We start from the raw sequence: 21,862 nt of genomic DNA on the forward strand, positions 1-21,862 counted from the left end.
TTCAAGATATCCTTGGTAGGTACTCCTCTGAGAAAAGCTGTAGAAGTAGCAGCTGCTCTAGTAGAATGACTTCTAATGGTTCCAGGAAACTGTTTACCATGATGAGTGCAACAAAATCTGATCCCATAAGCAATCCATTTGGAAATGGTTTGTTTAGAAATAGGTTTTCCAAGTGAACTGGAGGCAAAGGAAACAAACAGTTGGTTAGACTTTCTGAAATCTTTAGTCTTGTCCAAGTAAAATCTTAACTGTCTGTGCACATCCAATGAATGCAAAATCCTTTCAACTTTATTTTGAGGGTTTGGAAAGAAAGTAGGAAGGTGAATTGTCTGATTCAAGGCCACTTTCGAAATCACCTTAGGCATGAAAGTAGGATTGGTCCTCAAGGATACTCTGTCCTGATGGAAAATAAGGTAAGGTTCCACAGCCATAAGAGCTTGCAACTCTGAGACCCTTCTGGCAGAGGTCAAAGCTAACAAAAGAACAGTCTTCCAAGATAGAAACTTAATATCTGAAGATGCAGCAGGCTTCAAAAGGAGGCAAAGTAAGTTTTTCTAAAACATAATTAAGATCCCAGGCAGGGACCGGAGGGGTCCTTGGAGGCCGCAAATTCTTAGCCCCCCTCAAAAACTGCTTCACCAAAGGATGTGAAAAAACAGGAGGATCAGAACTGAAATGCGCAGAGATAGCAGAAGCATGAATCTTAATGGAAGAAAATGAAAGTCCCTTAGATAAAATCTCCGAAAGGTAAAGCAAAACAGAGGAGAGATCAGGAACCTGAGGATCAGAACCTCGGTCCTGCATCCAAATAGAAAACCTCTTCCATTTAGAGGCATAAGATTTCCTAGTGCTAGGCCGTCTAGCTTCCAAAAGAACATCCAAAACTTGTTTGGGAAGACTAGAGGCAATCAAATTCCTTTGAAGAGCCAAGCTGCCAAGCAAAGGGTCTTGAGGTTGGAATGTAGTAACTGACCCTGATGCTGGGACAGAAGCAAGGGGTTCAGTGGAAGAATCCAAGGAGGCCCCGAGAACAGGAGCTTTAGAGTCGGATACCAAAACTGTAGAGGCCAATTTGGAGCAATCAAGATGAGGAACTTGGGCTTGTCCTGCTTTATCTTCAGTAGTACCCGAGGCAGTAGAGGAAGAGGAGGGAAGGCATATGCAGACAGACTTCTCCAACTGAAAGACAGGGCATCCACTCTCCATGCTGTTTTGTGGAAGGACCTGGTGCAAAAGCGAGGCAGCTGATGATTGAGATGGGATGCGAACAGATCTATCTGGGGACATCCCCAAACTGCAGTAATCCTTTTGAACAAGTTGGTGTCTAGCATCCATTCGTGAGGATTTGAAATGTTTCTGCTCAGGCTGTCTGCTAAAAGATTTTGTTTTCCTGGAATGAATTGAGCCTGGAGATGCAGATTCAAATTTAGAGCTGTGTCCCATAAACTCATAGCCAGTCTGCAAAGGGGGTAAGAAAGAGATCCCCCCTGCTTGTTGATGTACCACATGACCGTGGTGTTGTCTGTGCGAATTAGCAGAGGCCCTGGTTGTAAAAGGTGCTTGAAGGCCTAAAGGGCATTTTGAACTGCCAACATCTCCTTCAGATTGATGTGCCAGTGAAGATGGTCCTTTGTCCAGGTTCCTTGCTGGCAATTGTCTAGAAAATGTGCTCCCCAAGCATAATCCGAGGCGTCCGTGGTTAGGATTTGAGTAGGTTGAGGGAGACGAAAAGGTTTTCCTTCGTTCAAAATGCATGCCCTGGACCACCAGAGGAACTCCTTCTGGAGGCAGGGGATCAGAGGAATCAGAATATCCAGATCGTGATAATGCTGTGACCATACACTTTTCAGATACCATTGAAGCTTTCTCATGTGAAGCCTTGCTTGGAATCAACAGAATGCAGGAAGCCATGTAGCCCAGAGCCTGCAGGAATTTCCTTGCAGTGAGCTGAGATAGAGTTGCCAAGGTGTTGAAAGTAGAAGCCAGCTGAGTTTGTTTTTCTGGAGTGAGGTAGGCCCTTTGTAAGGTTGTGTTTAAGAGGGCTCCCAAGAATACCATTTGTTGAGAAGGGATCAAATGTGACTTTTTTATGTTCACTGAGAATCCCAGTAAGAGGAGAAGACGTTGAACGAAGTCTAGGTGTTGAAGCAGAAGATCTTTGCTGTCTGCCTGAATAAGGCAGTCGTCCAAATAGGGGTATATCTGAATCCCCTGAAGTCTGCAGTAAGCCACTACTGGTGCCAGGCACTTGGTGAAGACTCTGGGCGCAGTAGATAAACCAAAGGGCAGAACAGAGAATTGAAAGTGCCTCGAACCTGCCTTGAACCTGAGGAATTTCCTGCGTTCTTGTCTGATAGGGATATGCAAATAGGCTTCCTTCAAGTCCAAAGTCACCATCCAGGCGTCCTGAGAGAGCATTGGAAGTAACAGTTGCAGAGTGAGCATCTTGAACTTTGGAATTTCCAAAAAGGTGTTTAACACAGAAAGGTCCAGAATAGGTCTCCAAGAGTTTTGTTTTCTGGGAACCAGAAACAGCCTTGAATAAAATCCTTTTCCCATTTCCAAGAGTGGAACAGGCTCTATGGCTCTCATGGCCAGAAGAGCATCCACTTGAGTTATGGCCTCTGACCATTGAAGTTTTGGATTTGGGTAAAATGTTGGCAGGTGAATGGTCTGGGTTAAGAGCCACACTGGATACCACCTTAGGCATAAAAGGATTGGCCCTGAGGGACACGATGGACACGATTGTCTGGGTAAAATGTAACAAAAGGCTCCACAGCCATGAGAGCCTGTAGTTCTGAAACCCTTCTTGCTGAAGTGACTGCCAAGAGAAAAGCAGTTTTCCAAGATAGAAATGTTATATTCACAGAAGTTGCTGGTTCAAAAGGAGGCAGGGTGAGTTTTTCCAGCACAAAATTGAGGTCCCATGCAGGAGTTGGTGATCTTCTGGGAGGCCTTAAATTTTTGGCACCACTAAGATAACTGTTTAAGCAGAGGATGAGAAATGAGGGGAGGCTCTGTGTTGTAATTAGCCGAGATGGCAGATGCATGGATTTTTGTTGAAGAAAAAGATAGGCTCTCTCTTCAAGCATCTCAGTCAAATATTGCAAAATCTGAGGAATATTGGGCTTTGCTGTGTCTGTTCCTTGTACTTGGTTCCAAGCACAGAATCTCTTCCATTTATCAGCATGAGATTTTCTAGTACTAGGCCTTCTGGCTTCCAAAATGACATCCATCACAGATTTACTGAGAGGTGGTGTTTGAATAATTAACTGATCAGCCATGCTGCAAGATTCAGAGTTTGGAGCAGAGTGTGCAGAATTTGATTGTTCTGCTGAGACAGTAGATGAGGTACTTGAGGGTAAGTACCATGGAGGAAGTTGAGACATATTCCTTAGAAGTGGGCACCAGTGCTGGTGAGGTCAGTCCGGAACAACTAGGATCATTTTTGTTTTTTCCTGTCTGACTTAGTAAGACCTTGGAGAGTAGAGGCAGAGGGGGAAAGGCATAGACTGATGTTTTTTTCCAGCTGAAGGACAGGGTATCCACTTCCCATGCTTTTTTGTGAAGAGTTCTTGTGCAGAATTTGTCCAACTGATAATTTTGGGGAGAGGCAAACAGATCTATGTCTGGGCTCCCCCATTTCTGTACTAACATGCTGAAGATTTGTGGATCCAGTTTCCATTTGTGCGGGTCCATAAGATTTCTGCTTAGGTCGTCTGCCAGAGTATTTTGTTTTCCTGGCAGGAATTGAGCTTGAAGATGTATTTGGTAAGTCAAGGCTGTGTTCCACAAGGCCATGGCTAGTCTGCAAAGGGGGTAGGAATGTGTACCCCCCTGCTTGTTTATGTACCACATAACTGTGGTGTTGTCAGTCTTTATCAGTAGTTGTTCTGGATGAAGTAAGTCCTTGAAGGCTGTCAGAGCATTCTGAACAGCTAACATCTCTTTCAGGTTGATATGCAGATGCATTTGGTTTGGGCTTCATTTGCCCTGAATGCATCTCCCCACCAGATGGGCCCTCCAAGCATAGTCTGATGCGTCTGTAGTTAGGGTTTGGGTGGCAGGGGGTAGAGTGAATGACAGTCCCTTGTTTTGGTAACATGCCTCTGCCCACCAAAGAAACTCCTGTTGTAGGCAGGGAATGTGAGAAATCATTGTTTCCAGACTGTGGCAATGCTAACTCAAACTTTTTAGGTACCACTGAAGTTTCCTCATATGCAGTCTCGCATACAGAATTAGTAGAATGCAGGATGCCATGAACCCCAAAGCTTGCAGAATTTGTCTTGCAGATAACTTGGTTTTTGTTGCCATTTGTTTGAATTACGTTGTCAGTTGCCTTTGTCTGGCATAAGGTAAGTCATCTGGGCAGTTGTATTTAAGCTTGCACCCAGGAATGTAATTATTTGAGAGGGTACAAGTTGTGATTTATTTTGGTTTATGGTGTACCCTAGGCATGCTAGAAGCCTTTTTACAAATGCCAGATGTTGAAGAAGAGTGTCCTTGTCCTCTGCTAGAATGAGACAGTCGTCCAGATGAGGATAAATTTTAATGCTTCTTTGTCTGCAGAATGCAATTACTGGTGCCAGGCATTTTGTAAAGACCCTGGGCGCAGTAGATACGCCAAAGGGCAGTGCAAAGAATTGGTAATGTAAAAACCTGCCTTGAATTGGAGGTATCTTCTGCATGACTCCCTTATTGGGATATGCAGGTATGCCTCTTATAAGTCTAGAGTTACTAACCAAGCATTCCTGCCTAGCATAGGCAGTAGCTGTTGTAAAGTCAGCATTTTGAATTTTGGAATGTCCAGGAATGTGTTCAAAATCGATAAGTCCAGTATTGGACGCCATGAATTATTTTTTCTGGGTACCAGGAAAAGTCTTGAATAAAAACCTTGTCCTTTTTCCTTTTCTGGTACCGGTTGAACAGCCTCCATATCTATGAGGGATATAACTTGTTTCTGGGCCTCTGCCCACTGGTTTTGTGGCAGATCTGACCATCTGTTTGGAATTGGCAAAGTATGGAAATTAAATCTGTACCCCTGGGATACTATGTTTAATACCCATTTGCCCTGGGTAATTAACTGCCAATTTTGAGCATGAAGTGCTAGTTTTCCCCTCAAGGGGGCTGCCAAAAGATAAGTGCTTGGTGATGGTAGAGGAAAGTAATTGAGACTGCTTACTGTAGGGTTGTGCTTGGCTTCCTCCAGATTTGGAGGTGGAGGCACCCCATTGCTTTGGCCTGTAAGAACCCCGTGATTGGTATCTGGAGCCTTTTGAGGCTCCTGGAGTTGCCTTGAGTGGCTCTGTTGGACACAGGAAAGGACCAATATTTAGTAGGCCAGTGTCTACTGAACCTGGGTGGCTGCACTTGCAAGAAATCTTTTACAGTTTGCATAGATTTAGCTTTGTCTTCCACTTTCTTTAAAACCTCTTCTGCCTTATTACCAAACAGAGTATCATGCTGCAAGGGGGCATCCAACAATTTAGCTTTAACATGATCAGGCAGATTTTGCTCCTTGAGCCAGGCCATGTCTTCTAATCACAGATCCAGTAACGGTGGCCCGGCAAGGGGCCTCCAAGGAATCAAAACCACATTGCAAAGTATGCTTTCCAACCTGTTCTGCTGAATGCAATAATTCATGTAACTCTATTTTCCACACAATCAGAAATCAACATAATTTTCTGTTTCAGTAAGCCCATAACATGCTGTTGATATTTAAGCATATAAAACTGGCAGTTTAATGCCCTGATTGCCAAGGTTGCAGACATATAAACCTTCTTTCCCCATCTATCCAGCACCCTGGAATCTTTATCAGAGGGGGTTGGATTTTTGGCTGTAAAGGCCTTTACACCCTTGGGACCCTGAGAAATAGTCTCAGGATCAGCAGCAGGATTTTTGAATAGAAATTTGTGGGAGTCAGGAACCCTGTAATATCGGTCTGGCTTACTAGGAGCCAGAGGCAGGGAATCGGGAGCCATGCTTGATTCCGAAAACACATCAACCATGTCTAAGACAGGAGGTATTGCCAAAGGTCTATGTTGAGGAAGAAGAAGGAAATCCCTAAGCCTCTTTTTTGATTCAGAGAAGACTTGAGTCTCCCAGTGAAAATGTTCCCTTAAAGTATGCAAAGTCTCTCCAAAAGAGGAATCCTCAGGAGGAGAGGCAGACGGGATGGATTCCTCTGCATCAGAATCCTCATAGGGTGGAATAGGAAATTCCTGATCAGAAGAGGAATCAGAAGAAATGGAAACCTGATCTGAAGATTCATAATTAGTGCCTTGACTAGGTCTCTTAGCAGGGGGGGGGGGTTGGGAACCCCTGATCAAGGTAATTAAATCCTCAGCCATTTTGATCATCTGTTTTTTAGGTATAGGAGCCTGAGAACGTGGCTCATGCGTCGGATTTTTAGACATAAAATGTTTTTGACCTTATTTTTGAGGCTGGCGTCAGTTTAATATAAAAATGTTGAAGCCTGAAAACACCCTCAGAAGCCGGTACCTGCTCAGCAGCTCCGGACCCATCCAAGGGAGAGACATCCGCGGGTTCAATACTCTGAGAATCTCGTGGCATACCAGACTCCGAATGGGTCTCGGTAGAGGCCTGCGACTCAAAAATAGCAGTATCAGGGGCAGCGAAAGCGCCTCACTGAGTACCGGTGACTGGCTTAGGAGAAGCTTCGTCATTGGTTTTGGACCTAGACGGTCTTTCTCTTTGCGTTTTTTTGTGAACTCCGGTAGTCGGATTGCTAACCAACGACATTTCAGGATAATTAAATCTTGATCCAAAATATTTAGAAGCAAAAATATACCGATGCTTAATAGTGTGTTGGGTAAATCTAGCACAAAACCGACAGCAAGGCATGTTATGATCTGGGTCTAGGCAAGGAATACAGTACAAATGAAAATCCTTATGAGGTATTTGCTTCCCACAAGTAATGCAATTATTAACTTTTACTGACATCGGTAAGGAGCAAGAAAAAGTTTCCCCAACGGGGTACTTTGCTTTAGTTTGAAGACTTTGGTTCTGAAACTCGAATGCGAAAATTTCAGGAGTCGGCCGACCGGCACTTGCGAACTGCTTCTGCTTCGGGCACCGCGCAACAAGAAAGACCGAATAAAATGGCGTCGGCTGCATGTTTTATACCCCTGACGTCATGGAAGAGGAGACAGCAACCGACACAGGACCCAAGACTTTGTTATTCAGGCCGACTGAGGGCAACCTGCCAGCAGATTACCCAAACGTAATGACTGCAACAATGAAACACGAAGAACATATAGTAAATATGTTCTCGAATCCTTTCCTTGAGGGGTCTTGTCTTGCCTATATAGAATTTTTTACATTTAAGGCAATGAGCTAAATAAACTATATGTTGACTATCACATGCAGCTTGCACCTGAAAGTAAAACACTCCATTCTGGTCTGGATGTTCAAAGCTAGCTGTGTTGTCAATGTATTTACAATAGTTGTAGTTGCGACATGGATATGTTCCAACTGCTCTGTTAGACTGAAAAGTGTTCTTAAGATAGCATAACTGCCTTTTAAGGGACTTTGTGTTCTTAAACAAAAACTTAGGCTCAGTATCTATCAACTCACTAACTTTACTTCTCCTACTGATATAGTAAATATGTTTCATATATATGTATATATATATATATATATATATATATATATATATATATATATATATATATATATATATGTGTGTGTGTGTGTGTGTGAATTTTTTATACATTTTTTACAAGTGCTTTCTATTGATAGCAGTGCATGCTTGCAAGCATTTTTTTTTCATTTAGCAGGGCAGTAAACTCAAGTTACACCCTATGATGTTTTTACTCAAACTGTATCATGTGACTACTAGTGCTTGCTAGAGGTTGTATAAAAAGAAGCACATTTCAGTTGTATTTAATAGCATCTGATGAAGCATATTTTTCTTCAAAGTGCTGATGTTTTAACATTAAAACTTCAACTGAAACTGGAAACCTTGGTCGTACCAAAGTTGTTCTGTGTTTTAATCAATATTCTCAGAAAGACTGAGTTAATATATTTCCCTATTCAAGATTTTTTTGTTCAAGCCACCATTATCAAGTCAAAGGTTACTTTAAAACTACATCTATGCTGCACCACAGTGCATCTACAACTTTATGACTTCTGGGGTCCTAGCAGAGGGTTAAAACTAAGACTGAGTATGAAAAATCAAAAGTATTAAACTGTCTGGATGGTGTAGGCCAAGATGGCTAGACAACAAAGCGGCTATAATGAGTTGGTCTGTACTGAATCGGTCTGTGGATGAAAGTGACCGACAACATCTGCTTGATTACATACAATGGTTACTGACCTGCTGTAATACAGCCCTACTCCATTGTATTTGGCTCCACCCATTCAGCTGTTTCCTACAGTCCCCTTTTGCTTTGAAATCACCGGCTGCCATTGCTGTTGGACCTCAGTTGTCTGGTTTGTTGAAAGGCTGACAGCCTTGTGACTCAAGAGTAGGCATTACTGGGTTCCAAATTTTTGACAGCATGGATGTCTTCCTCAACAATAGCAAAAATATACTCTGCTCTTCTCCAGTAATTTAGTGGTGTTCCAAGACCAGGCATTCTGCTACTGACTGAATCAGGTTTTTGGACAAGAGTTATGTGTTAGGTGCAGAAGACATGGTGGCCTCCCAAGAGGCATCACCAAGTGTCTCTGCTGTAACAGGCATTAGGGCCAGGGGCTTCTCTGTGGAACTTTAAGTCCCTTGACCTAGACGTCTCAGGTGAGCAGTCTAATTTTAGAGACTTCTCCGGTGGGACTTCTGCTTTTTTCTTTTTCTGATGAGGCATCTATGCCACACTGCTGGTAAGACAATGCTACCCAATACCAGGCCAGCTTAAAGAAGTTGTACGTCTCTGCTGAATCAGGTACACCTGCATAGTCTCCTACTTTCTCCTAACAGCCTTCGGGTTAAAACCCTAGCACATCTGACAGTTAGCGATGTCTTGGTCTGGCAGTGTAAGCCTTGACTCTAGATAATCATCACTGTTAAAGTGATACCCGACCCCATGTGTAAAAATGGGAAAAAAGGGTTGTGGAAGGATGGATGTTGCAGACCTAGGGAAATATAAAAAATATGATGCCTGCAATCATATCTATTAATCTTCTCTCGAGACAGAAATGCTCTACAAAGTAGTGTATAGAATTCACTCCTCAGATATCCATTAAAGCACAAAATTGAAAAAGAGCACAACACAATTTCACTACATGGGCAGAAAAGGCTCCCAGGTTACTTCCTGACAATACCTGAAGTCATGGACTTGAACTGATGCCAGGCTGTGAAACACATTCCTCAAATGATCAATGTACCAAGAAAGAACTAAAGTTGGTGTGTGTGTATGCTGCTGCCCACATACCAGGTACACGAGTCATGGTACTAAGAAAGATGACATCAACTTAGCCATGAAATGAAGTGTGCTCAGCTCAAAGTGAGGCCAGATGGACTTGGCAAACAGCAGACATCCCTAATGTTATGAATTCAGTGACTCATATGAAAAATATTTTGAAATCAAACAGGATTTAAATGGTTTAACAGCGATAATTATGACTCCGTGTAAGGGTGCAATAAGGGTTCTCTCCATCAGTAAAACCACATAAATACAAATACACAAAGAAAAAATACTGTGCCCAAATGATCAAAGATGAACAATGAAGGAGGCTCATTAAAATCATTCATAGTAACTTAACACAACACAAAACATGGGGGATACAACACAAACCAAGCTCATACCTCATCAATCACTTGTTGTAGAGAAGGGGACCTTTCCTTCTGGTCCTTTTCTCCTTCCTGTAAGGGGAAGAAAAAAAAAAAATCAGCGGTTGATCAGACAGCATTTCTTACACTATTTGTCATTCCTCAACGAATGTGTATAATCTGCATATGATGCTTCTGTAAAGCATATATCGAGAGAGATCACTAGCGAAATGACAATTTCAGACATTAAGAGTTTCCATAATCATTCTTTCTGTCAGTCCAATGGAAAAAAAGCACAGCACCATCAAAAAATGCTGGCAACTCAGGATCAAGTAACAGCAAAAGGTGGTGGTGTTACAGAGCAGCTAATGTGGACAGTTCTACCTCAAGTAGCAGCAGCAAATGTGAGGGTTGCTTGAATCCCGATACAGGTGTGCACTCTAGCAGAGGCTACAGTAACCCAAAGTGGATGGTAACAGAGAAATACATTGTTGTTCCCAGGGTTCATTTCTACAAAGTGGCTTCATTACCAATCATGTTCATGGGGTACACCCCCCACAGGAGGGGGCAACAAGGAATATCACACACATGGAAAAATACTAGTCATTCAACAATATTTCAGTTCTGTCAGCATTCAGTTTTCCACCTTCTCTGTGGTCATACTACTCACCTGACTGCTCAAAACAGTTCTCTGTCACAAAGGTATGTACCCTCTCATAACTCCTTGTGTGTGGAGGGAAGTTGATGAATATTTCAACAGGGTGGAAGCAGCCTGCCCAAATGAAATGAAAATCCTTCCTAATGCTTCTTCTGGTCATCAAGGTAAACAAACAACATGCAGGCCATCCCAGCATGCACACAGGCATTCAGGCCACTGGCTAACTTCCATTAAATGTGCTATTACTTGTTCTTTATTCTTTGACTCTGGCATTCATGTGAACCAAGAAAATTAACTCTTGCTATCTTCAATGAGAGAAGATGGACTTCACCCTAAAATGTGGCCATTTAACCTGTAGTATGGACCCCTGCTGGCAGTTGAGTACAAACTTAGCAGTTCAAAGGTTCTAGAGCATCAAAGGTACCATCAGTAGTATGCCAAACTCAGTAAAACGGTGATACCAGACAACTACCAAAACAACAAAGACTAAGGAAGTCGGCACAGTTGTACCCACACAAGATTTAATAAAACAAATATAAAACAATAAAAGAACAAACCGAAATAACATTAAGCACTTCTCGTCTAGTAAAATGACTAAACATCATCAGATACAATATTCCCTAACCACTGTTCCTTAAATTAAACATCTCCACGTCATGTGATCATCTAATGTTAACCCTTGGTGTTACAAACTAATCAAACACAGGATTGTTGAACCACCATCTAAGTTTTGTGAAAAGTATGTCATATGAAAATCTGGATACACATAGTTCTAAATAAAACAAACATTAAAATACCAAGTAACCAAAAGGTTGAACATACCTAATGCAGCCCAAATAAGTACAGATGTCAAATTCAGTTGTTATCCAACTAACAAGTCATCTTACTAGGCTTTTCAATTTCAAAATGCATGCAATAGAACAAGTTTCGTTCAACCCTGGTAGATAACCAGAATTCATCCTCAAATGCCAAATTAATTCTAACCTTTCCAATAGTAGGGAGGTTGGACCCCCCCCCACCCCCGATTTCCAAAGGGACCTGGTCGATAGCCCGAAATTTAAACTTATGGGTCAGGTAATCAGTACAATGTCGTGCCAATGCATTGTCGGACTTATTTCTATTAAAGCACTACGTATACTCATACACTCATTCCCTAAGTTTATGGTCCGTTTTACCAATGTTAAATGCTGCACAGTGTTGGCATTGAGCTAAGTAAACTACTGATATAGAGTTACAGTTAAATCTGTATCTAGTACGGTATACTTTATTCCTAATCTTGAGACTATGTCCTGTTTCCATATGTTTGCATTGGTTACACGTCACATTTGTATATAACAGGGTTCCTACAAGTAAATGGAACCCCAGTTTCCAACAAGTTCTTCAAATTCTTACCCCTTGTAAAGATGACTACTGGGTAAGCACCTACCTTGTGCATGATACCCTATCCAAAGTCAATAAACCCCAATTTTTGACTAATATTCTTTTCCTATCCAATGCGCCCATACTAAAGGAGGTTATAAAGCACTACGAGTATGGGGAACTAGTACCACTACTGGGCATGTTATTAAAGTCCAGTTGGACTGTGTGTTCAGTACTGGAACTCACGTCCCTGTTAGTGTTAAACTCCCTCCGAGTTAGTATAGGTACATAAAAACCTGTTCTCCGTTTGGTTTGAACTTGTGTTACTACTTGGATTACAAGGACTTCTGGGTAGCCCCTATGTGAAAACATCTGACTGAGGTTTACACATTCATCATCGAATGCTTTGTCCTCACAAATCATCCTGTCTGCCTGCAGCAGTTGGCCCTTAATTACAGATTTCTTTTGGTGAAATGGGTGTGAGTTAGTGAAGTGCAAAAAGGAATTATAATAGGTCTTTTTCTTATAAACCCTGGAGATATACTTCTGATTAGTCCTATCCTTCTTTAACTCACCATCAAAGTAGGCTATCGTATCCTATCCTCATTAAAGAAACTAGTGAACACCAAAAAAATCAGTAGTGTTGTTTAAGTAGTTCACCATATCGTTGGCCTTATTTATGTCTCCTTTGATGATCATAAAAATACCATCAAGGAACCAGGTGTAGAAATAAATGTGTTCACTGATGCTACTGTTACCCATAATGAATTCATGTTCGTAATGGGCCATCACTAGTTTGGCGAAACTTGCCCCACATGGTGAGCCCATTGCTACCCCGATTTGTTTTAAGTAAAATTCCTTGTCAAACATCATAGTTGTTTGCCAAAATAATACCAAGTAGGTCCTCAATTAACCTCATTTCGTCCAAGGATGCACCTTTCGATCTCATGTGGTCAACCACCCATTCAATCCCCAAAGTATGCAGGATTGAGGTATGCAAGTCACACACGTCTACGGTCAAGAAGTTAAACTCGCCCTTAAACACAAATTCCTTAATCTCTGACAAAAAGGACCAAGAATCCTTACATATCTGGGACTCTTGGGATATGTATTTATTAAGGATTAAGTCAACTACTTTAACATACGGGTAAGTTATTGACAGTCTAGCATCCACCAAAGCCCTCATTGGTGAGTCCACAACGCTCTTATGAATCTTTTGAATACCGAACAATGTCGATATTCTAGGAGATGGTGTCGAAAGGTAGTTGTACATGTTAACATCAATGGAGGCATCAATAAACAATTAATAAATGATCTGATGTGCCCATAGGCCACATTTAGTTCATTCAAATGGACTGATATATGCATCACGATCTAGTACATTTTGCATACTCTCGTGTAATTGTAATATTCATTACAACCAACCCACCCCCCTTTATCTGGTTTCATTATATGTACTGGTAAGCGCCTAAAGTAAGTCAATGCATCCATCACTGTTTTGGACACATTCCCCTTACTAGAAGCATTATTCAGTTCAACAAACCTAGATCTAAAATCAAGTTCACAAATACGATCAAATAGAGAAAGTGTTGGGTGGGGTCGGTGGATTAAATGTACTAGAGATATGTAGTACATCCTCCTTCCGGGCTTGATTGCTGAGTAGGACAGATAAATTCAGTTTATGTATATACAACTTAAAGTCCAGTAATAGTGTCGCCATAACCAAGTGTCTTGAAGGTACAAATGTCATTCCTTTAGCAAACAAGTCAATTAATTTGTTGTCCATTACATAGTCCGACTAATTATAAATCTTGAAATCCCCTTCCCTGTTGGTAACTATACTACAAGGATTTCCTCTCAATGGTAATAATTCATTGTTAATGTCCGTTACCTTTTTCATCTGTTGGCTCCCTTGGTACTGTACGTTTGAGATAGATTTTGATGTTGTCGGTTGTGGTTCTGTCCATGGGACTTGGGGAAAATTCTTCTGCATGTTAACTTGTTGAGTTTGAGCAAGGTTCCCGTTTTCAGACCAATTATGTCCAAACTCTTGTCAGCCAAAATATCGCACTACGTGTAGTTCGCATTACTTGAGTTACTCGTAACCTGGCCTGGGTGACGTCACATCCTGCTGGTTACCCTCTGTGGTGTTTCCTTGGTTTTGGACCTATGTGCACGTTCCTCCAATAGGTTTCATGTCTGTGAAAGAGGAGGGTTCGGATAAGCTAGTCCATTACTTTAATCCTTCCTGTCTCTGTTCTTTTACTTTTGTTTCTTTGGATTTTTGCATCTGTTGGTTAATGCTATTAAAAATCCTATTATAATCAAACAGATACCATAGAAAGTCATTGCCCGATTTAATTTCGTTGTCTAAATCAATAACTTCACCAGCCAATTTAACTAAAATTTGGTAGTGTTTAGACATGAAACCAAGTAATTCAAGTCCATACCTATTAAACTGGATTAGTTCTTGGTGGAAAGTAAACCAGTTTCTAAACCAGTAGGGTATTACCAAGAATGTAAACCCTTAGGCACCACATTTTCCTTAATGCACTCGTCAAAATAGTTCATTTCTAGTTGGAGTTTCTTGATTTTAAGCAGTTTATAATCAAGTGTTCTCAGTTTTGGAACAATATTGACTACCTCCAGCCTGTTGTCCCCTAAGTGTGTTAACACTTGAGTTAGTTAGGCTCGGTTGTTCGCCAAGGCAACTGTTGATATCCGGAATTCAAATAAGCCCCGAGGTAGTGTGTGTTGGATGTAAACCACTCCTTGCACTCTGGTTTCCAGTTACCATAATATTGGAGCCCATGTTATTCAGACTCAAAGGGTTAGCATTGTTAGAGTTACACAATCGTGGATGCATACGGTCATCTCCGCTCCCGACTGTTGGGCTATTGACCGTAGTTGTAGGTTGAGACAGCGATTCAACCCAGGTGGTTAGGTTCTCCAAACACCGATTCATGAAACTGATAAGTCTAATCAGGTTTCCTTCGTCCTCGACAAAGGAAAGTTGAAAAAACACATTACTGGAACCTTCAGTAGCCATCATAACACATTACCCAACCCATAAGTTTAAACTTAGGGCCATCGAGCAGGTCCCTGTGGAAATCGGGGGGGGGGGGGGTCCAACCGCCCTACTATTGGAAAGGTCAGAATTAATTTGGCAATTGAAAATGAATTCTGTTTAATCACCAGGGTTGAACAAAACGTGTTCTACTGCATGCATTTTGAAATTGAAAAGCCTGGTAAGATGACTTGTTAGTTGGAAGACAACTAAATTTGACATCTATATATATTTGGGCTGCATTAGGTTTGTTCAACCTTTTGGTTACTTGGTATTTTAACGTTTGTTTTAATTAGAAATGTGTGTATACAGATTTTCATATGACACACTTTTTACAAAACTTAGATGGAAGTTAAACAATCCTGTTTTTCAGTGTTTGATTAGCTTGTAACACCAAGGATTAACATTAGATGATCACATGACGTTGAGATGCTTAATTTAAGGAACAGTGGTTATGGAATATTGTATCTGATGAAGTTTAGTCATTTTACTAGACGAAAAGCGCTTTATGTTATTTGGGTTTGTTCTTTTATTATTTTATACTTGTTTTATTAAATCTTGTGTGGGTACAACTGTGCGGACTTCCTTAGTCTTTGTTGTTTTGGTAGTTGTCTAGTATCACTATTTTACTGAGTTTGGCGTTTTGTGGTATGATGGCTACTGAAGGTTCCACAGTACCCACTAATGTATTTTCTCAAGGACACCTGACTACACTTATCAGTTTAATGAATGAGCATTTGGGGGACCTAACCGCCCTGGTTGAATTGTCTCAACTGAGTATTCATCAAGCTGCAACCACGGTGAATAGCCCAACAGTGGGGAATGGAGATGACCGTATGCATCCACGATTGTGTAACTCTAACAATGCTAACCCTTTGAGTCTGAATAACATGGGCTCCAATATTACAGCAATTGGAAACCAGAGTGCAAGGAGTGGTTTACATCCAACACACACTACCTCGGGGCTTACTGGAGTTCCGGATATCAACAGTTGGCTTAGTCAACAACAGAGTCTAACTCAAGTGGTAACACACTTCAGGGACAACCGGCTGGAGGTAGTGAGAATATTATTCCAAAATTGAGAATACTTGATTATAAACTGCTTAAAATCAAACTCCAACTAGAAATTAACTATTTTGACAAGTGCGTTAAGGAAACTGTGGTGCCTAATGGTTTATGTTCTTAGAAATACCCTACCGGTTTAGGAACTGGTTCACTTTTGCACCAAGAACTAATCCAGTTGTTTAATAGGCACGGACTTGAATTACTTAGCCTCGTCTCTAAACACTACCAAATTTTAGTTAACAAATTCGCTGGTGAGGTTACTGATTTAGACAAAGAAATTAAACTGGACAATGAATTTCCACGGTATCAATTTGATTATAATGGGATTTTTAATAGCATTAAGCAACAGATGCAAAAATCCAAAGAAACAAAAGTAAAAAAAACTAGAGAGAGACAGGAAGGATTAAAGTAATGGAGTAGCTTATCCGAACCCTCCTCCTTCACAGACGTGAAACCCCATTGCAGGAACGTACACACAGGTCCAAAAACCAAGGAAACACCACAGAGGGTAAACCATGAGGAAGTGACGTCACACAGAACAGGTACGAGCAATTCAAGTAATGCGAACTACATGGAGTGCGATATTGGGGTTGACAACAGTTCGTTTGGAAAAAAAGTGGTCTGAAAATGAGAACCCTGCTCAAACTCAGCAAGTTAACGTGCAGAAGAATTTTCCCAAGTGCTGGGGACAGAAAGTACAGTTGTGTACACTTGCAATAAATGTAGATGTTCGAGTGTATTCACTGTTGCAGTCATTACATTTAGGTAATCTGCTTGCAGGTTGCCCTCAGTCGGCCTGATTAACAAAGTCTTGGGTCCTGCATCGGTTGCTGTCTCTTCTTCCACGATGTCAGGTCGTCAGGGGTATAAAACATGCAGCCGATGCCATTACATCAGTTTTTCTTGCCCCAGATGTCAGGTGCCCCCACAATGAGGAGCAATTAAACATAAAAACAAGAAAGGTATACCCCCAACAAAAAAGCAAATACACCAAAAAGTACAGTTGTGTACCTACCATAAATGTAGATGTTAAGAGTGTATTCACTGTTGCAGTCATTACTCTTGGGTTATCCTGCTGGCAGGCTGCCCGTGGTCGGCCAGAATTCCACAGTCTAGGTCCGGAGTCTGTTGCTGTTGCCTCTTCCCTGACATCAGTGCGCCATGGGTATAAAAGATACATCCAACACCATTTTCTTCAGTTTTTCTTGCCCCAGATGTCAGGTGCCCCAAAAAGTTAGGCTGAAAAATATATCAAAAAGAAATGCATGCACAAAAATAACATTTCCTTCATCTACAAGCAAATACACCAAAAAGGCTGTATAGGATAGAGAAGTGCAGTTAAGTCCCAGCAAAGAGAAGGGGGATGGTGGGAGGGTAACCTGGACTGCAACAGTGAATACACTTGAACATCTACATTTATGGTAGGTACACAACTGTACTATGTTCATTGTGTTTCACTATTGCAGTCATTACTTTTGGGTTGAATCCCAAAGCTGAGGATGGTGGCTGGGCTAAACAGGATTAGCAGAGGCTATGAGGCCCTGCCGAACTGCAGTGGCGAAGCCTGCTCTGGACTTATAGAGTAGAGAGGCAAGTGGTAGTGTTTTGTAAAGGTGTGCACTGAACTCCAAGTTGCAGCCTGCTGGTCTGGTGGAATGAAGCCTAATGCCCTTAGGCACTGATTTGCCATGTTGAGAATAGCAGAAACGGATGCAATGGCCTATCCATTTAGAAATAGTCTGTTTTGATATAGCCTTTCCTTGTGATCCTGCATATGACACTAAAAGCTGCTCAGTTTTTCTGAAAGCTTTGGTTCTGTCCAAGTAGAAGCGTAACTGCCTGAGTATGTCCAAAGCATGCAGAATTTTCTCACCCTTGTTCTGTGGATTTGGGTAAAAGTTAGGCAAGTGAATGGTTTGGTTGAGGGCCACACTGGACACCACCTTAGGCATAAATGTGGGGTTTGTCCTCAAAGAAACCCTGTCTGGATGAAAAATTATGAAAGGTTCCACAGCCATGAGTGCTTGTAACTCCGATACTCGCCTTGCAGAGGTTATGGCCAGGAGTAGAGCTGTCTTCCAGGATAAGAATTTAATATCCGGTGTTGATGCTGGCGCGAAAGGAGGCAGTGTGAGTTTCTCCAGAACATAATTGAGGTCCCAGGTCGGAATCGGTGCTCTCCTTGGAGACCTAATGTTTTTGGCCCCTCTGAGGTACTGCCTTATTAAAGGATGAGAAAAAATAGGTGGTTCCGTATTGTAATGTGCAGAAATGGCCGAGGCATGAATCTTAATTGATGTGAAGGAAAGGCCTTTGTTCAGCATCTCAGTTAGGTATTGTAAAATCTGAGGAATATTTGGTACAGACGTGTCAAGGACTTGTTCCTGGTTCCAAGCACAGAATCTCTTCTATTTTTCTGCATAAGATTTTCTGGTACTGGGCCTCCTGGCCTCCAAGAGAACATCCACAACAGCTTTTGAAAGAGGAGTTTTTTGAATGGCTACATTATCCGCCATGCTGCCAGATTTAAGGTCCTGAGTTGACTGTGCAGGATCCGATTGTTTTGTTGGGTCAGCAAGTGAGAAGTTTGAGGCAATATCCATGCTGGACCTTGAGACAAGCTCTTTAGGATTGGGTACCAGTGCTGGCGTGGCCAATCTGGTGTAATCAGAATCATTTTTGGCTTCTCGTCTGACCTTTAGGAGTACTCTGGGAAGGAGAGGCAGAGGGGGAAAAGCATATACTGTTAGATTTTTCCAGCTGAATGATAAGGCGTCCACTTTCCATGCTTGCTTTTGGTAAATCCTTGTGCAAAATCTCAGCAGTTGACAGTTGTGAGGGGAGGCAAATAGATCTATGTCTGGGCAACCCCATTTCCTTATCATTTTGAAGACTTGTGGATCCAGTTTCCATTTGTGGGGATCCATGAGGTTTCTGCTTAGTTCGTCTGCCAGAGTATTTGTTTTTCCTGGCAGGAATTGTGCTTGTAGGTGGACTTGAAAAGCCAATTCTGTGTCCCATAAGGTCATTGCTTGTCTGCAGAGGGGGTAAAAATGAGTACCTCCCTGCTTGTTTATGTACCACATGACCATAGTGTTGTATGTCTTTATCAGTAATTGTCCTGGATGAAGCAGGTCCTTGAAAGCTGTCAGGGTATTTTGGACAGCTAGCATCTCTTTTTTGATTGATGTGAAGATGCATCTGGTTTACAAGCCATGTGGCTTGAATACATTTTCCTACCATATGGGCCCCCCAGGCATAATTTGATGCATCCGTTTGTCAGTGTCTGTCTGGCTGTGGATAAACTGAATGGCAGACCCTTGTTGTGGTGATAGGCTTCTGCCCACCATCGAAATTCCTGTTGTAGGCAGGGAATGAGTGCAATTACTGCCTCCAGGCTGTGGCAATGCTGAGTCCAAACACTTTTCAGATGCCACTGAAGTTTCCTCATATGCAGTCTGGCATATGGAATTAGTAGAATGCAGGATGCCATGAAACCCAAGGCCTGCAGGATTTTCCTTGCAGATAAGTGGGTTTCTGTTTCTAATTTCTTGAATAAGTAGTCAGTTGTTTTTGTTTGTCTGGTGTGAGATAAGCCATCTGGGCAGTTGTATTTAAGCTTGCACCCAGGAATATTATCTCTTGAGAGGGCACTAGTTTTGATTTATTTCGTTTACTGTGTACCCTAGGCCAATTAGTAATCTTTTTACAAACATCAGATGCTGAAGAGTGTCTTTGCTCTCTACTTGAATTAGGCAGTTGTCCAAGTAGGGATATATTTGAATTCCTTTTTGTCTGCAAAACCAATTACTGGTGCCAGGCATTTTGTAAAGACCCTGGCCGCAGTAGATAAGCCAAAGGGCAGTGCAGAGAATTGGTAATGCATTGAGCCAGCTATGAATCTGAGGTATCTTCTGCAAGATTGTCTGATTGGGACATGCAGGTATGCCTCTTTTAGGTCCAAAGTTACGAGCCAAGCCCTCTTGCCCAGCATGGGCAGTAGCTGCTGAAGAGTCAACATCTTGAATTTTGGAACTTTCAGAAACGTGTTTAGTATAGACAGGTCTAGACAGGTCCAGAATAGGTCTCCAGGTTTTGTCCTTCTTGGGTACTAGAAAAAGTCTGGAGTAAAATCCTTGTCCCTGCTCTTGTGGTACTTGCTGAATGGCCCTCATGTCCATGAGGGTTATTTGTTTTTGTGCCTCTGCCCTTTGATTGTGTGGCAGGTCTGGCATGCTCTTTGACCTTGGCAGAGTGTGAAAATGGAACCTGTAGCCTTAGGACACTATGTTCAGAACCCATTTGTCTTGGGTTACTATTTGCCAATTTGATGAAAAAAGTGCCAGTGTTCCCCATAAGGGGGCTGTCAAAAGAAAACTGCTTGGAACTAGTAGAGGAAAGTCATTGGGACTGTTTCCTGTAAGGCTGTGATTTGTCTTCTCCGCTTTTGGAGGTAGGAGCACCCCACTGTTTAGGTCTGCATGAGCCTTGGGGCTGAGATCTGCCTCTGGAACGTCTGTATCTACCTCTTTGTGGACTGTCAGAGACCGGAAAGGACCAATTTTTAGAAGGCCAGTTCCTGCTAAACCTGGGTGGCTGCCCCTGTAAGAAATCCTTAACTGTCTGCATGGATTTTGCTTTAGCTTCCATTTTTTTCAACACCACTTCTGCTTTAGTACCAAACAAAGTATCATGCTGTAATGGTGCAGATTTTGTTCCTTTAACCAAGCATGCCTTCTAATAACAGAACCTGTAACATCGGCCCTGCAAGAGGCATCCAGTGAATAATAACCACATTGCAAAGTAAGCTTTCCCACTTGTTCAGTTGCATGCAATAAATCTTGCAATTCTTAGTTCTCTGAACATTCAGTATTTGTAACCATTTTTTGCTTAAGTAGTGACATTAAATATTGCTGATATTTAAGCATATGAAATTGACAATTTAAAGCCCTTACAGCCAGTGGCTGAAGTGTAAACTTTTTCCCCCATCTGTCTAGTGCCCTAGAATCCCTATCAAAGGGGACAGGGTTTTTTGCAGTGGAAGCTTTAACCCCCTTGGGACCCTGAGATATAGTTTCTGGGTCTGCTGCGGGGTTTTTATATAGGAATTTATGGGAATCCGGGACCCTGTAGTATCTGTCTGGCTTAGCAGGAGCAGGGGGTAAAGAGTCAGGACTATGAAAATGCATCTTCTACAATGTCTAGAACAGGTGGAATAGCTAGGGGTCTGTGCTGAGGGAGAAGGAAGTCCCTGAGCCTTTTCTTAGACTCAGAATAATCTTGGCTCTCCCAGTGGAAATGCTCCCTCATAGTATGCAGTGTTTCCCCAAAAGAATAGTCCTCAGGAGGAGAGGCTGAAGGAATGGATCCTTCAGCATCAGAATCCTCATAGGGAAGCATGGGGTAATCCTGTTCAGAAGAGGAATCAGAGGAAATGGAAACCTGATCAGAAGAATAATACTCTGCCTCTTGCCTAGGCCTCTTATCAGGAGGGGGATGGGAGCCCCTGATCAAAGTAATTAGGTCTTTGGCCATTTTGAGCATCTGTTTTTTAGGCATGGAAGTCTGAAGAGGAGAATGCTGTACTTGTTTCTTTGTCTTTAGTGCTTCAGTCTTTGTCTTTGAAGCTGAAGATGGCTTAACATATAGTTGTGTCGGTCTGAAAACACCCTCAGAAGCCGATGCCTGCTCAGCGGCTCTGGACCCATCTGAGGGATTAATATCAGTGTGTCCAATACCTTGAGTTTCCAGAGGCCCAGTCGGCTCCACGTGGGAGTCGGTAGAGGCCTGTAGCTCTGAGGTAGCGGGCGCCAGGGACTGCGAAAGCGCCTCACTGAGAACCGGCGACTGGCCTAGAAGAGGCTTTGTCGGTTTTGGACCTCTGATGCCTATCCTTGTCCTTCTTGCGTTTTTTGTACACTCCAGTTGTCGGCTGTTCCGCCGGCATTATATAATTAAATCGTCGGCCAAAGTAATGAAA

General features: G+C 42.2%; 1 protein-coding gene across 1 annotated transcript in view; it reads right to left on the bottom strand.

Moving 5' to 3' along the window:
* Nucleotides 1-21,862, bottom strand: part of MTCH2 (mitochondrial carrier 2) — a 1,452,460-nt gene that overhangs the window by 817,740 nt on the left and 612,858 nt on the right. Inside the window, exon 5 of the mRNA XM_044059351.1 lies at nt 9,770-9,826. Within this exon, the coding sequence (XP_043915286.1) occupies nt 9,770-9,826 (57 nt within the window). The remainder of the gene's footprint in view (nt 1-9,769; nt 9,827-21,862) is intronic.

The sequence above is a fragment of the Protopterus annectens genome, chromosome 17.part0 (genome assembly GCF_019279795.1).
Source record: "Protopterus annectens isolate FY-2018-M chromosome 17.part0, PAN1.0, whole genome shotgun sequence".
NCBI classification, from domain to species: domain Eukaryota; kingdom Metazoa; phylum Chordata; order Ceratodontiformes; family Protopteridae; genus Protopterus; species Protopterus annectens.